General features: G+C 43.9%; 1 protein-coding gene across 1 annotated transcript in view; it reads right to left on the bottom strand.

Moving 5' to 3' along the window:
- ENDOU (endonuclease, poly(U) specific) overlaps positions 1 to 16,590 on the bottom strand; it is a 48,234-nt gene that overhangs the window by 20,960 nt on the left and 10,684 nt on the right. Inside the window, exons 2-4 of the mRNA XM_040425865.1 lie at positions 11,780 to 11,899; positions 4,354 to 4,398; positions 4,172 to 4,228 (exon numbers count right to left, since the gene is read on the bottom strand). Coding sequence (XP_040281799.1) covers positions 4,172 to 4,228; positions 4,354 to 4,398; positions 11,780 to 11,899 — 222 coding nt within the window. The remainder of the gene's footprint in view (positions 1 to 4,171; positions 4,229 to 4,353; positions 4,399 to 11,779; positions 11,900 to 16,590) is intronic.

Raw genomic sequence — 16,590 nt, 5'->3', positions numbered from 1 at the left:
TTCTTCTGTGAGGTATATCTAAGCCTCTCATGTGCCCAGAATACTGTATAGCATTACATATGGCTATAATTTTATTTGATACTTTTGTGCTGATTCTTTTTTTTTCTCTATATTAAGGTACACTATAGTCACCAGAACCACAACAGCTAAACGTAGTAGTTCTGGTGGCTATAGCATGTCTTTGCAAGCTTTTTAATGTAAATACTGCCTTTTCAGAAAAAAAAAAAGGCAGTATTGACATTACTGCCAAGGAACACCTCTAGTGGTCACTCATCAGACGGCAACTAGAGGTGCTTCCTAGTCCAATGTTGCACAACGTGCAACACTGGCATTCACACTAAACACTCCTCATAGGAATGCATTGATTCAAAGCATCTCTATGAAGCCACGCATGCGCGATAGCCTCCCAATGCTTCTCTATGGGAAAACAGTGGGTTGGCTATGATATAATCACACACTGCACATTCCTGTGCATTGTATATGAGGCGTGTGGATTGTTTGTGTGTGTGTGTGTGTTGTGGTGGAGGGAGTGATTGCATGCGTGTGAGAAGGCAGGTGTGGGAAGGCGGGATCCAGGGGGCCCAAGTAAATTCTTTCCCAGGGTCCAATCAATATTAAAGATGGTCCTGGGTAACGGGGTTATTTTTGTACTGGAACACACTATAAGGGGGTGTAGTATTTGTACTAGCACACATTAGGTGGTAATTTTCTATTAACACAAATTATAAGGAGCAGTATTACTACTGGGGGGTGTGGGGATTTACTCTGGTAGTTGGGACTAGTGGATGCAGTAATCAAACAGCGGTGTTTATTCACACATTGGTGTATAACAAAATGCATATAAGGTGTATCACAAAACGCAGGTGGCTTGGTGTTTGTTCACACACAAGGAAGGTCCATATACAATAAAAGTCACCTTTTCTCCTGGGTGTTAATTCACACCATGTTAGCAATTCAGCCTCATCAAGTCCATAGGCGGCCTGTTCGCCTTTAGAGGGGCCTGAGTCCTCCAGCTCGACTCAAACCTCAAATCCCAGCACAGTCCTCAGTTCACAGCACACAGACTCCTGAGCTCCACTGTCAGAGGGAGGTAAATCCACACACCTGGCAGTGCTGGCTGGTTTTTATGCCTGGAAAAACCCGGCCTGGAAAATGGGGAGTAGTCACCCACCCAGCACTTTGACTACTCCCAGTAAGAGCCATGCCGAATCAGCTATGACAGCCATGCTAAATCTCACAGTGTTAATTAGCAATAGCTGCTGCTGACACATAAAATACCGGCTCTTAGTTCACCAAGCCCAGGAACCTCGGTGACACATATCTTCCATCCACGATGATTCCAGGTACCTTTTTACAGGGGCTATGGGGAACATGATTACTAGTATGGGCACAATGGGGGCATTATTACTATTGGGGGCACTGCTAACACTAGATAATTATTTCTGTTGGTGGGTTTTTCAGTTGGACTGTTTTTGCAGTATAATATTGGGGAGCACAGCTGGCACAGTATTGGGGGTGGCAGGGTGGGGTGTTCTGAGTGTGCGAAGATGATGAAAAAGTAGGAAACTAAGATATCTGTTTGTCAAACTCTGCAGAGATGAGAGATGGCTGAAAAAAATCATCATGGTGGACTGGTCCGAATGGAGAAGATGAGGAAAGAGAACGTCTACATCAGAGGAGACGTCACTGGATGTAAGAGGCATGTGGTGCTGTATTCTCCTGTATGATTTGTAGAGCTGTATGTAATGTTTTCCAAGTATGTTTTGAAAGGGGTTGTTCACTTTTTATTGTTGATGACCTATCCTCAGGGTAGGTCATCAATATCAGATCAGCTGTTTGAAGAGAAGACAGCATTCACATGAGTGCTGCCTTCTCTGCTCTGTTTACCTGCTCTACGCAGCAATTGCAGTGGTGAGCAGTGTAATTACAAGTATGGCGTCCCCATTCACTTCTATAAGGTGGCTCTGTAGTATACACTTGATCAGACAGAGCCGTCCTATAGAAGTGAATGGGGACGCCATACTTGTAATTACACTGCTCACCACTGCAATTGCTGCGTAGAGCAGGTAAACATAGCACAGAAGGCAGCATTCTTTAGAAGCAGTGCCTTCTCTTCAAACATCTGATCAGCCGGGGTGCCGGGGAATAGGTCATCAATAGTAAAAAGAGGACAACCCCTTTAACAGTAGGGCTGGAGGGAAGGGGTTTGGTTGAGAATTTGTCACGGGCAGACAGTTGTTTAAATTTTTACCTCAGGCAGTAGAAAGGCTAGGTGCTCCCCTGCCCCTTGCCACAAAGCACTGGGGGATGGCCAAGCTGAACTCTTGCACCAGGGCCCATGAACCTTTAGCTACCCCCCTGGGAGCAGGGTTAGCCACTGTGAGGACAACAACCACCCTCATTGCTGCAGACACCACTCCTATCCTCTACATCTCATTATTACTCTACTATGCACCAGCACATTGCAACTACTGCAATTGCTGTATTCAGAGTGTTTTGTGTCACAGGGAATTAGATTTGCATTGTTATACTTTTCTTTACATCTTCCTTGACAGGAGGTGTCTGCAGATTAAGCAATGAGTAGAAAGTCCTCACTATTTTATACTAAGCATTGTAATTGCTCAAGAAACAGCTGTCTGCAGATGATAACCCTAACTTATATCTCAAGTCTGTTTCAAAGGTGGAACATTGACTTATAGGATAGTTACCTTCCGTCTGGTGACACCAGAGGAACAGCTTTTGTTTCTTTTTTTTTTTTAAATAGAGCTAATTTACACAACCGTATGGACATTACATAATTGTGGATGATCAGGTTTCTGTCAGTAGCATAGACTTTGAATGAAAAAACAGGATTCATGCTTCCTCTCTGTTTAAATGCTCCTAGCTACAGTCTTGTTGCTGGAATGAAAGGGGCATCGGGGCCTCTCATAATAGTGATTACTGGAAGTCCCATTGTTTGAATCCTCACCAATCTAGCATTAATCATCTGTTTAGGGAATAGATGATAAATGATTCTGGCTGGAATATCCTTTAATATTTTGTAGATCCCCATCATTTTGCTAAAACAATTCTGAACCATTGAGACATGGACTTCACAAAACCTCTGAAGATTTCCTATGATTACTGCCACCAATACGTTAGTAGCAGATCCTGTAGATCATTAAAATTTTGAGGTGGGGCCTCCATGGATTGGATTTATTTTTCCAGTAATCTCACAGACTAGAGATGAACAAACTTCTTTAAATTTGATTCAGAACTAATTAGTCCGAATCGACCATGAGATTCAATTTGGGTACGAATCGATTCTACCCAAACTGAAAGTACTATGAATGCCTGGAAAATCCCACTGTCTCTCCTTGGAATCAAAATTTGCCCAGAAATTCTGACGCTGACGAATCTGAATTTAGTTTTTAAAAAATTCTGGTTGAATTTTGATTTTAAAGAATTGTTTTGCTCATCTCTACCTTAGACGCTCCATCAGACGGAGATTTTTGAGGTATTTGCAGTCCAAGTCAACACCCTGATCTCTTTGTCATGTTCCACAAACCATTCCTGAACGATGTTTACAGTGTGGTAGGGTCAGGGGTGCACCTAGCCTTTCTGCTGCCTGAGGCGAAAACTGAAACGGTGCCCCCCCATGCCAATTTCTTAACCTAACCCCATTGCCACAATGAAAGCGCTCATTGCCCATGGCCCTTCCGCTGCCCCCCTCTTGCCCCTACCTAGTGCTGCTTGAGGCAATCGCCTCACCTGGCCTCTTTGGTGGTGCACCCCTGGCTAGGGCTTGCTATCATCATCCTTGGTCTGCAACAATGTTTAGGTAGGTGGTACATTACAAAGTAACATCTATGTGAATGCTGAGACCCAGGGTCTTCCTAGCAGAACATTGCTCAGACCGTCACACTAACTCCTCTGGCTTGCTATCTTTCCATAGAGCATCCTGATGCCATCTCCTCCCCAGGTAAGCAACAGTGGCTTAAATGTCATGTATACCATATACTGTATAATATTGCACCATGTAGACCGCTAGTTCAAATTCAAGTAGCATTAAGTCATATTCTAGAATCAATCCTTCCTTTCTGCTGGTATTTATACCTCTAGCTTTTTGGGGAGGCTGGAACAGTATGTGTAGTTATAAAACTGAAATGTTAAATTCTGGTGGTAGTAATACCTGATTTATCAGTGTAATGGGCCTCGTGAGACGCCTTGTGAGACTTGTCATCAATATCTGGTGAAATAACAATACATAATGAGAAAATATCGTCACATAATGCTGTAGCTGTAGAAAGGCACAACGTATTACAAAAATATAGACAAATATGTTAGATATAAGATTGAGGAATACAGCACTACCTGAACTGCCATGATGAGGAACGTCATTCAGTTCTGAATCAATATCTGTTATAGAGAAAAAGGCAAGAAATCAGTCGGTATGTTATTTATTATGTGTACATTCAACGATGCAGGGTCAATGTGTTGTATTATGCATTGTCTATTGCATGGGGCTGCATACAGGGCTGGTTCTAAGTTATTAGCATGTACTATATGATTTCTGATTTTCACTTTTTACATCAATCATGGCATAAACTCTTTAGGAGCAAAAACACCATACTGTGGCTCAGTGGTTAGCACTGCAGCACTAGGGTCCGTCCTAGGTTCAAATCCAACCAAGGGTTTCTTCCCGTGATTGCAGGGGTTTCCTCCCGCACTCCAAAGACATACTGTGGTAGCAACGTTCCTCCTGCATTCAGTTTGCATTGGCTTGTGTAATCAGGCCAGTGCAAACGAGCACCGATGGATGCGTTCTCATCCATCAGAGCTTGCGCCGCCCCAAGACCGGGCAGTGTAACACCACATTAAAGGGGTTGTGCGCCTTTTATTTATTTTTTTGTGGGGGTAAGCGGTTGGCAAACCTCCACTCTAGGGCAGACCTTTGAAAGGAAGCATACTTCCCTGCACTGTCTCCCAGCTCCTTCTCTCCCTGCTCCGCTAGGCTCCCTAGATGTAAACTTCTCTTTTGACGCCGCCCTGCTCCCCTTGCATCATGTGACCATTTGACATGACATAACGGGAACAGGTCACTGCTGCAGCCACGGAATGGCTGCAGCAGCTTTTAAACGTAATGTTTCATCAGAGAATGATTGTTTAAATCACATTTTTATGTTTAACATATTTTTAAAGAATATTTGGTGGTTCTTTAAATTTTCTATGTCACTATATTTAAACAAAAACTGTAAAATCCTGCAGTTTTCACACTAGCCACTAAGCTTAATAATTTGCGCCACTTTGCGGCCTGTACAGATCACTTTACTGCATTTATCTACTTATCTGTACACAGAGGTTTTTATTTATTTACTAGCAAAAGGACCCGGCTTCGCACGGGTATATTTCATCTATTTCATTTCATGTTTGTGTGTGTCGTTAAAAGATATTGACAGTATCCCCATTACAGTGAACTCCACAGTCCCCCACCCCTTAACACTGACCCCCCGCACTAGTGTTATGCCATTCCATAAATGGAAGCCTTTAAAAGGCATTCCGTTTTGCTCCCTGCTAATAGAAGTCTGTGGGCAAGCATAACAGATCCGTCTGGTCTCCGTTATGCAGGATGTATCCGTTATGCTTGCCCATAGACTTTAGGGTGGAGAAAAACAGAATGCCTCTTAACCCTCTCACCCCCCGGAGTTTTTTTTTTTTTTACGTTTTCGTTTTGCGCTCCCTGCCTTCGCAGAGCCATAACTTTTTTAGTCAGTTCACATAGCCATATGAAGGCTTTATTTCTGCGGCACAAGTTGAACTTTCCAACGCCATCATTTAATATTGCATATGATGTAGTAGGAAGCGGGGAAAAAAATCCAAATAGGGTGAAATTGCAAAAAAATAAAGAAATTCCACCACAGTTTTACGGGTTTTTTATTTACGACGTTCGATAAAACTAACCGGTTACTTTTATTCTACAAGTCAGTACGAATCCGGCGATACCTTATATGAATAGTTTTTCTTGCGTTTTGATAGTGCTAAAAAAATTCAAAAGTGGGAAAAAAATCAGTTTTATTTTCTTTTCCGCCATATTTTGACCCCTATAACGTTTTTGTAACTATGTGTACGGAGCTGTATGGGGGCTCATTTTTTGTGAAGCGATCTGAACTTTTCATTGATACCATTCTGGGGTGTGTATGACTTTTTGATCATTTTTTATTTAATTTTTTGTAGAAAATGAAGCAAAACGGCGAATCGGCCATTTGGACGCTCTTTTTCCGTTTTGCTGTATGCCATATGGGGAATATACAGTACAGACCAAAAGTTTGGACACACCTTCTCATTCAAAGAGTTTTCTTTATTTTCATGACTATGAAGGCATCAAAACTATGAATTAACACATGTGGAATTATATACATAACAAACAAGTGTGAAACAACTGAAAATATGTCATATTCTAGGTTCTTCAAAGTAGCCACCTTTTGCTTTGATTACTGCTTTGCACACTCTTGGCATTCTCTTGATGAGCTTCAAGAGGTAGTCCCCTGAAATGGTCTTCCAACAGTCTTGAAGGAGTTCCCAGAGATGCTTAGCACTTGTTGGCCCTTTTGCCTTCACTCTGCGGTCCAGCTCACCCCAAACCATCTCGATTGGGTTCAGGTCCGGTGACTGTGGAGGCCAGGTCATCTGGCGCAGCACCCCATCACTCTCCTTCATGGTCAAATAGCCCTTACTTTCAAAGTTTTCCCAATTTTTCGGCTGACTGACTGGTCTTCATTTCTTAAAGTAATGATGGCCACTCGTTTTTCTTTACTTAGCTGCTTTTTTCTTGCCATAATACAAATTCTAACAGTCTATTCAGTAGGACTATCAGCTGTGTATCCACCTGACTTCTCCTCAACGCAACTGATGGTCCCAAGAAATCGCACTTATTAAACCTGACAGGGCACACCTGTGAAGTGAAAACCATTTCAGGGGTCTACCTCTTGAAGCTCATCAAGAGAATGCCAAGAGTGTGCAAAGCAGTCATCAAAGCAAAAGGTGGCTACTTTGAAGAACCTAGAATATGACATATTTTCAGTTGTTTCACACTTGTTTGTTATGTATATAATTCCACATGTGTTAATTCATAGTTTTGATGCCTTCATAGTCATGAAAATAAAGAAAACTCTTTGAATGAGAAGGTGTGTCCAAACTTTTGGTCTGTACTGTATTTTTATATTTTTATACTATGGGCGTTTTCGCAACACCCATGATGTTTATTTTTATTTTTATTTCTTTAATTTTTCTTTTGGGAAAAGGAGGGTGATTTTATTTTATTTTATTTTTTTTACACTTTTTTTTATAGTTCCCATACAGAACTATAACATGCAATCATTAGATTGCTATTCTCATAGACTCCAATGCACTAGCATTGGAGTCTATTGGAAAATTGCTTGTTTCCTATGGAGCCATATTACAGACAAGGGCTTCACACGAAATACTATGCACCAGCCTGTCATTCACAAGCTACGGCTCCTCTGATCGCCGCACGGGGTAGCCAGAGCATCACCAGAAGCGCGCGCTTTCAGTTTTCAGCGCGCTCAGATGCCGTGGTCAGGATTGACCATGGCATCTGAGGGGTTAAATGTCCGCGATCCGCATTACTGCTGGTTGTGGACATGAGCCGCGGGTGTCTGCTATAAGAAGCAGGCGGCCACCCGCGGCTATGACGCCCGCATCGCTCAGGAGCGGGCGCATCTTTAAAGACCCGGCCAGCGCCGTACTATTATGGCACTGGTCGGGAAGGGGTTAAAGGCTTCCGTTTTGTATTCCATCTGGCCATTCCGTTATATTCCGTTATAAACTGAACCTATAACTGAATGGCATAAGGCTAGTGCGAAGTATGCTTCCTTCACATGTGAATGTGGTGCAGGTGTCAGTGACCTCCAGTCGTCCCTCATGAAAAACTGCAACTCACAGCCCACTCCATTCACTACTATGGGAATTCCAAGAACAACAGCCCAAATGTGCATGCTGAGAGTTGTAGTTGCACAACAGCTGAATCCAGCAGCTTGCTTATTGCTGGTCTAGAAAGTAGACGGTTGTCAGTGTTTCCATGAATAAAACAATGAAGGCCCTGTAGTTATTGCTGCAGCCCACCAGAGGGCAGGAGACTTCTTTACTACCGATTCATCTCCAGTACTGCACATTCAGTTAAGGCTTCAAAAAGAGCTGATAATTAAAGGGTTTCTATCACTTCATATGACATAATTAGCTGGCAGACACTAGCGATCGCGAGAATTCGGCCGCTGCGTCACACGGAGGAGGACATGGGTGGGCTGGAGGGACGCGCTGGGCGGCCGCTGTGTATGAAGGTAGACGGAGCCTCTAGGTGCTAATGACGCCCACATAGCACCTAGAGGCTCATTAGCATATTTATAAAAGTTAGTTTTTTAGCAAAACCGCTGCCCCACAAGTGATTATAGTAGGATGGTTGGCCAGAGCAGACACTAGCAGATCGCTAGTGTCTGCCAGCTAATTATGTCATATGAAGTGATAGAAACCCTTTAAACAGAAGGTATTCCTCCTTTGTACACAGAACTTTTGGGTTCTGAGGCTCTATAATGAATGACTAATGCGACTTCTGGCACTAGATAAAGCAGAGGGCTGGACGCCAAACCATGCACGAGGAATGCAAGACTATTCTAAGCCTCTTTGCCGTACAATATATGGACGCTGTATAGCATTTATTAATATAGTTACACTACCTATACACCTATACATTGGGCCTCATGCACACAACCGTATTTCATTCATTTCAATGGGTCTGAACAGTGGCGTGCCTAGGGTGTTTGCTGCCACCCAGGGCAGGTCCTTTCTCTGGCACAATCCAGTAGTATTGCCCTCATTGTACAACCTTCACAGTAGTTTTGTACAGATGTGTGCCCCCTCACAGTAGTTATGCCCACATTGTGCCCCCCTCACAGTAGTTATGCCCTCTCTGTGCCCCTTTCACAGTTGTAATGCCCTCTTTGTGCCCCCTTCACAGTAATATTCCCCATTGTGCCCCCTTCACATTAATAATTCCCATTGTGCCCCCTTCATAGTAATAATCCCCATTGTGTAGCCCTTCACAGTAATAATGCCCATTGTGCCCCCTTCATATTAATAATCCCCATTGTGTCCTCTTCATAGTAATACACTGTTCCCCTCAATCACAAATGTAGTATTACATGCCTGCTTTTCAAATGAATAAGGCCTCATGCACACCACTGTATCCATTTTAGCGGTCCCCAAATAGCGGAAACTGACCATGTACATCCCGCATTTTGTCCTTCCGCAGGTTCTGCCCTATATTAAAAAAGCTTATTCCTGTCCCCAAAACGGATAAGAATAGGACAAGGGTCTATTTCTTTTTTGAGGCTGTGGAACGGACATATGGATGCGCACAGCACACCGTGCGCTGTCTGCAGTGGTGTGCAGAAGCAATGAGCGCTTCCATCAATACAGATGGAAGCACTCATTGCTGGAGCGCAGGGAGCTGTGGTCCTGTCACTCACTGCTCAGCTCCCCACTCTCCTTCTTCAGGCCGGGGGCGCTCTGAATGGTGAAGCAGGAAGACTTCTCCGTGCTCCACCATTCAGCCTGCAGACACAGATTGCGCTGCCAGCCTGTATGGGCGGAGCCTGCAGTCCAGAAATCTGCATAAGCTCCGCCCACACAGTGCTGTAGAGTGATCTGTGCCTGCAGGGAAGAGAGGTATGTGAGTTTCAGGAACGAGACAAGGTGAGTAGTTACTGTGTTATTTATATTTTTTTAATACAGAGGAGGTAAATAAGGGATTTATTACTATGGAGGGGGCACAGAGGGCTTTATTACTATGGAGGGAGCACAGAGGGCTTTATTACTATGGAGGGGCACAGACAGAGGACTTTATTACTATGGAGGGGGCACAGAGGGCTTTATTACTAGAGAGAGAACACAGAGGGCTTTATTACTATGGAGGGGGCACAGACATGACTTTATTACTATGGACGGGGCACAGAGGGCTTTATTACTAGAGAGAGAACACAGAGGACTTTATTACTATGGAGGGGGCACAGAGGGCTTTATTACTATGGAGGGGGCACAGAGGGCTTTATTACTATGGAGAGGGCACAGAGGACTTTATTACTATGGGGGGGGGGGGGGCACAGAGGGCTTTATTACTATGGAGAGAGCACAGAGGGCTTTATTACTATGGACGGGGCACAGAGGGCTTTATTACTATGGAGGGAGCACAGAGGGCTTTATTACTATGGAGGGGGCACAGAGGGCTTTATTACTATGGAGGGGGCACAGACAGAGGGCTTTATTACTATGGAGGGAGCACAGAGGGCTTTATTACTATGGAGGGGGCACAGACAGAGGACTTTATTACTATGGAGGGGGTACAGAGGGATTTATTACTATGGAGGGGGCACAGAGGACTTTATTACTATGGAGGGGGCACAGACAGAGGACTTTATTACTATGGAGGGGGCACAGAGGGCTTTATTACTATGGAGGGGGCACAGACAGAGGGCTTTATTACTATGGAGGGAGCACAGAGGGCTTTATTACTATGGAGGGGGCACAGACAGAGGACTTTATTACTATGGAGGGGGTACAGAGGGCTTTATTACTATGGAGGGGGCACAGAGGACTTTATTACTATGGAGGGGGCACAGACAGAGGACTTTATTACTATGGAGGGGGCACAGAGGGCTTTATTACTATGGAGGGGGCACAGAGGGCTTTATTACTATGGAGAGGGCACAGAGGACTTTATTACTATGGGGGGGGGGGCACAGAGGACTTTATTACTATAGAGGGGGCACAGAGGACTTTATTACTATGGAGGGGGCACAGACAGAGGACTTTATTACTACGGAGTGGGCACAGACGGCTTTATTACTATGGAGAGGGCACAGAGGACTTTATTACTATGGGGTGGGGGCACAGAGGGCTTTATTACTATGGAGGGGGCACAGAGGGCTTTATTACTATGGAGGGGCACAGAGGGCTTTATTACTATGGAGAGGGCACAGAGGACTTTATTACTATGGGGGGGGGGGGGGTGGCACAGAGGGCTTTATTACTATGGAAGGAACACAGAGGACTTTATTACTATGGAGGGGGCACAGAGGGCATTACTAATGTGAAGGGGGCACAATGGGCATTTCTACTATGGAGGGGGCACAGAGCCAGAGGGCATTACTACTATTAAGGGGCACAATGGGCATTATTACTGTGAAGGGGGCACATTTTTTTTTAAGTATTGGGGGAAGGGGGTGCTAGAGAAAGGACCTGCCCCGGGTGCCAAACACTCTAGGCACGCCACTGGCTGCATTAAACATTGGAAAATTCCAAAAATAAAGGCTTGTTAGCGCAGGATCTGAATCCTTAGCATGTTCTGCTTTATTATCTGCTCTGTTATGTTGGACTGATCTAGTATCATATCCGTATTGCTAATATATAACCATAGGTTCACCTACTGTATATAGGCAGACTTTAGTGCAAATTTGGCATGAGTAGCTGCGTCTTAAACCACACCCCTTTCCCACAAAGCCACACCTTTCTCAGTTAAACCACACCCCTTAGTGAGCCCAGTGCAGCGGAACGTTTCGAAAGGAAATGCACCAAATTATGGCGCGTTTTACAAGGTCTTGGCGCAATCACTTTAGTAAACATAGCCTATGAAATGCTATGTTCAGAGCATCAGCCCCCTGCCCATGTGGATGTTCCACGCTGGTTTATTACATTGCAATGTTCCCTAATAAAAGGTTTCTTTTCTTACAGGAGCAGATGGAGTAGTCCTTGCAGCAGTCTCCGAACCTTTCACAGTGAGCATTGCACTGACAGCTGAAGGACTTGTCTGGCTTGTCTCCACAGCGATTCTCACACGAATTCTTGCATTCTGCACAAGGGAAACAAAAGAAGATGTTAGAAGATGGTTTGGTTTGCAATTCAGCAGCATCAGAATGGTTAAAGTCACTGGCGAAATGTATCAAAAAGGACCTATCACCTCTCCTGTTGTGTCTGTTTTAGGAAATACTTTATGTTGTGCCAATTCTCTATTATTCCTACTAGAAGTTTATTAATGAATTGCCAGCAGTCTGCAATAAAGGTCCAGCTAGGTGTTACCAGTTGGGAGCGTGTCCCTGCGCAGTCTGACCCTGGCAGCATTGACTGGCAATGAAGGTCACCCAGCTGGACCTTCATTATAAACTGCTGGCGATTCACTGATAAACTTGTAGTAGGAATAATAGAGGAACAGCAAGACATACAGTCATAAGAATGCATGCTCCAGGATTGTTATTACATGGGAAATGTGATTAGGTAGTAAAAAAGACATGTCAGGAGAGGTGACAGGTCCTCTGTAATAGTGTCACATTGTACAGGTGGCGTGCCAGGACCACAATCATTAAAGAGGTTCTACACCTTTTCATTTACTGATAATCTATCCTCTGGATAGGTCATTAGTGTCTGATAGGTGGGGGTCCTACACCCGGGATTCCCGCCAATCAGCTTTATGAGAAGACAGAGGCGCTCATAGTAGCCCCATAGCCTTCTCGTAGCTTTCAGTGATGTCACATGGCCTTCTCGTAGCTTTCAGTGATGTAACATGGCCTTCTCGTAGCTTTCAGTGATGTCACATGGCCTTCTCGTAGCTTTCAGTGATGTCACATGGCCTTCTCGTAGCTTTCAGTGATGTCACATGGCCTTCTCGTAGCTTTGAGTGATGTCACATGGCCTTCTCGTAGCTTTGAGTGATGTCACGTGGCCTTCTCGTAGCTTTGAGTGATGTCACATGGCCTTCTCGTAGCTTTCAGTGATGTCACGTGGCCTTCTCGTAGCTTTCAGTGGTGTCACGTGGCCTTCTCGTAGCTTTCAGTGATGTCACGTGGCCTTCTCGTAGCTTTCAGTGATGTCACATGGCCTTCTCGTAGCTTTCAGTGATGTCACGTGGCCTTCTCGTAGCTTTCAGTGATGTCACGTGGCCTTCTCATAGTTTTCAGTGATGTCACGTGGCCTTCTCGTAGCTTTCAGTGATGTCACGTGGCCTTCTCGTAGCTTTCAGTGATGTCACGGGGCCTTCTCGTAGCTTTCAGTGATGTCACGTGGCCTTCTCGAAGCTTTCAGTGATGTCACGTGGCCTTCTCGTAGCTTTCAGTGATGTCACGTGGCCTTCTCGTAGCTTTCAGTGATGTCACATGGCCTTCTCGTAGCTTTCAGTGATGTCACGTGGCCTTCTCGTAGCTTTCAGTGATGTCACGTGGCCTTCTCGTAGCTTTCAGTGATGTCACATGGCCTGGGTGCAGCTCAGCTCCATTGAAGTGAATGGGGCTGAGCAGCGCCCAGAACTGGTATTCAGTCTGAATGCAATGTTTTTCAAGGTTTTTATAGCTTTTAACACAATTGCCCAGCCAAAAGACACATTAAAGGGGTTGTGTCCCCAGTATATGTTGATGACCTATCCTCAGTGGGGGTCTAACTCCTGGCACCTCCACTGATCTGCTGTTTTGAGGGGGTGGCACTTGCATGAGCGTTATTTCCTCTGCAAGATCATACTGCGCGTCGTCTCGGAAGTCTTGGCTGCGCTGTGTAATTACAAGTGCTTGTTCCACTCACTAAAATGGGAGAAGCACTTATAATTACACCGCGCCAGCGCTGTAAACGAGATGACGAGCATCATCTCCTCTTTGAACAGCTGATCGGTGAGAGCTGTGTGTTATAGTATATATTTATTACTGTAGAGTGTTATTCTATATGTGGGGTGGTATACTATAGACTGTATACTGTCAGGTGTTATACTATATACTGTGGGGTGGTATACCATTTACTGCATACTGTGCAGTCTTATACTATATATAGTATGCTGTGGGGTTTTATCAGGGCCGATTCTAACTCTTCTGCTGCCTGAGGCAAAAATGTAAATGGCAACCCCCCTCCCATTAAAAAATAGTATGAAAGCCAAGTGTAACACCCCAGAGTGGTGTTACCACTACTGCACCCTGCTACTATCTCTAATGGGCTAATATAATGTCATCTTATGTATGTCTTTCCAGGTCCTCCACACTGTGCATTTCTAATATTATGTAACTGTTTATTACATGTAATATGCCTGGTTCACCAGCAGGTGGCAGCAAATATGACAGAGCTGTACTTATATAGAATGGAACTTACCATTCCATTCTAACCTCCTCTGGAGAGGAGTGGGCTAGCCCTACTTCCTACTTTCCTTATAATTGCTGTTATATTGTTTGGATCACTGTAAACCAGCAATCTAGATAGATATAAATAATCATAAAAACAGGGAAACGCACAAAAAACGCAACAATAACGCATGAAAAACGCAATAGCGTTTTTTGACATGGAAAATCCACATATATTCGCAATAGGCTTCTATATTTGAATCTTCCCCCTTTTTTTAGGAAGTGATTATGTCTCTACTCACCGACTATACTGATGTGGAAAGATTTTAAAAATGGAATCTTAATTCCTTTTTTATATATATATATATTTATTTTTTTATACATGTCATTGCTGTCATTCTCTTTTTCACTTTTTTTCTTACAATACCCCTCATTATGTATATTCATGATAAGATGGGACTCCAGTCCACCTTTTACCTAATCTCAATTGGAAATCTGGTTACACCCCCATTGGAGATATAAAAAGATGCAATTATACGGGATAACGTTGATAGCCACTGATGAAGAAGCAAGCTGCTTTGAAACGCGTATGGCCATTGCGTTATCCTGAGGGACTCTGATACTAAATGAAAGTACTTTAACTATCCATAAATTGGCAATAGCGTACTGAAGGAATTTGAAATCCGGCCTACAAACCTGTCACGTGGGACGCCACGTGACTCGCCGTCCAACACCTTCGACCACCATCTGTTTTAATCACGCAGGAGATACGGTAAAACCGAATTATTTAACATTTGTTGACATTTTCCTGTGCCACAACTCCGTTGAATTAAGAGGAATATTCATACAAGTGTACACTATACTAAGTGCCATTAAGTAATGGACCGTGTGAAATTGGCAATACTATCAAAATAGATACAAATTAGGCCAGTATGGGTCACAGTAGATCCGATTGACCTACTATCTTTGCAGTTCTCATAACCTGATATATTCTACCTTGTTCTTATGTATTACACAGAGAAGTGACACGGTATAACTATCATATAAAGGAGGACTATTGGGACATTATTAACCTATCCTTACCAACGCTATATGGATTGATATTTTACTATCTGATAAGGGTTTGCAAGACTAATAACCCAGTCTAATTCTTTGTATTTATTTCTAATTTACTGTTTTAATTCATTGCTTTCATCCTCCGATTCCTTACAGACAGTACCTTGACGCACCTTGCCTGCTATTTCTACTCCCACATACACAGCCCCGATTAGCTCGTAATGTCTTATGTATAGTTTTTATATGTATTTTAAGAATTTTTAACCGTTGTTTGAAATTAAATATCTTTCTATCTTCAATTTCGGGTGATAGAGTGCCTGTTCCACCAGAAGTTATAGAATTTTACAGCCCTACTTCCTGCAGGAAGGGTGTGGACCAGTACCAGTTAGTTCCAGTTTACCCCCTGCTAGGGGAAGGGTGTGCAGGGGCACGTCTCTGCTGGACATGCCCACGCCAGCCAGAGCACCTTAAGCTCTGCTGGCCATGGAGGCCAAAGCTTAAAGCCTCAGGAGCCAGGAGGAAAGTTCCCTGGCATAACCTAGAGTCATACTACAGAGAAAAAGTGCAACATCAAGAAGAAAGCAAAGATACTATTTAAACTTGTCAGTACAGCAGAGTCAAAGAGAAAGAGAGCAGAGTTGAGTTTGCCTGCCAGTTTAATGCTAAAGCCTGTTGGAACCAAGACAAAGCCCGCAAACTGTTTTGGAAAATTGTTTATTCAAAGTAAAGCTGCCATTAAACCTCATTTCCAGGTCTGGACTAAATTCTTTTCAATCCCTCATTTATTCCCCCTATTTATTGCTTCGGAGTCAAAGCCTGGTGTCCAGCTGTATCCAGGTAGGAGCACCGTGACACACAATAAGAGACATTTAGGCCGCACTATACCACTCGACTTTCCTACACCTGGGACGAGATATAGGAGGCCCCTGGGGGGAGGCGCCCATTGCACAAGTAGCCACCGAACTATGAGATCTGTGGAGGTACAAGTACAGATAATGTTATTGATATCACCTGCAGTCCTATGTAACACCACAGATAACACAGTGATACATCTGAGTACAAATACTATAGTAGATGTTACCTGCAGTCCTATGTAACAGCACAGATAACACAGTGATGGCTATCTTAATACAGAAAATGCAGTAGTGTTACCTGCAGTCCCATGTAAAACCACAGATAACACTAGTGTAGATCATGTGGTAGTGTTACCTGCAGTCCTATGTAAAACCACTGATAACACTAGTGCTGATAATGGGGTAGTGTTACCTGCAGTCCTATGTAAAACCACAGATAACACTAGTGTAGATCATGTGGTAGTGTTACCTATGTCAGTAGTGTGCCTCTCCCACGGGACTCCATGCTGGCGGCACTGCCTCCTCTTCTTTCTTCTTGCCCC

Source organism: Bufo bufo, chromosome 3 (genome assembly GCF_905171765.1).
Source record: "Bufo bufo chromosome 3, aBufBuf1.1, whole genome shotgun sequence".
Taxonomy (NCBI): Eukaryota; Metazoa; Chordata; class Amphibia; order Anura; family Bufonidae; genus Bufo; species Bufo bufo.
Note: the sequence above shows the minus strand (reverse complement) of the source record. Positions and strands in the feature narration are given on the sequence as shown.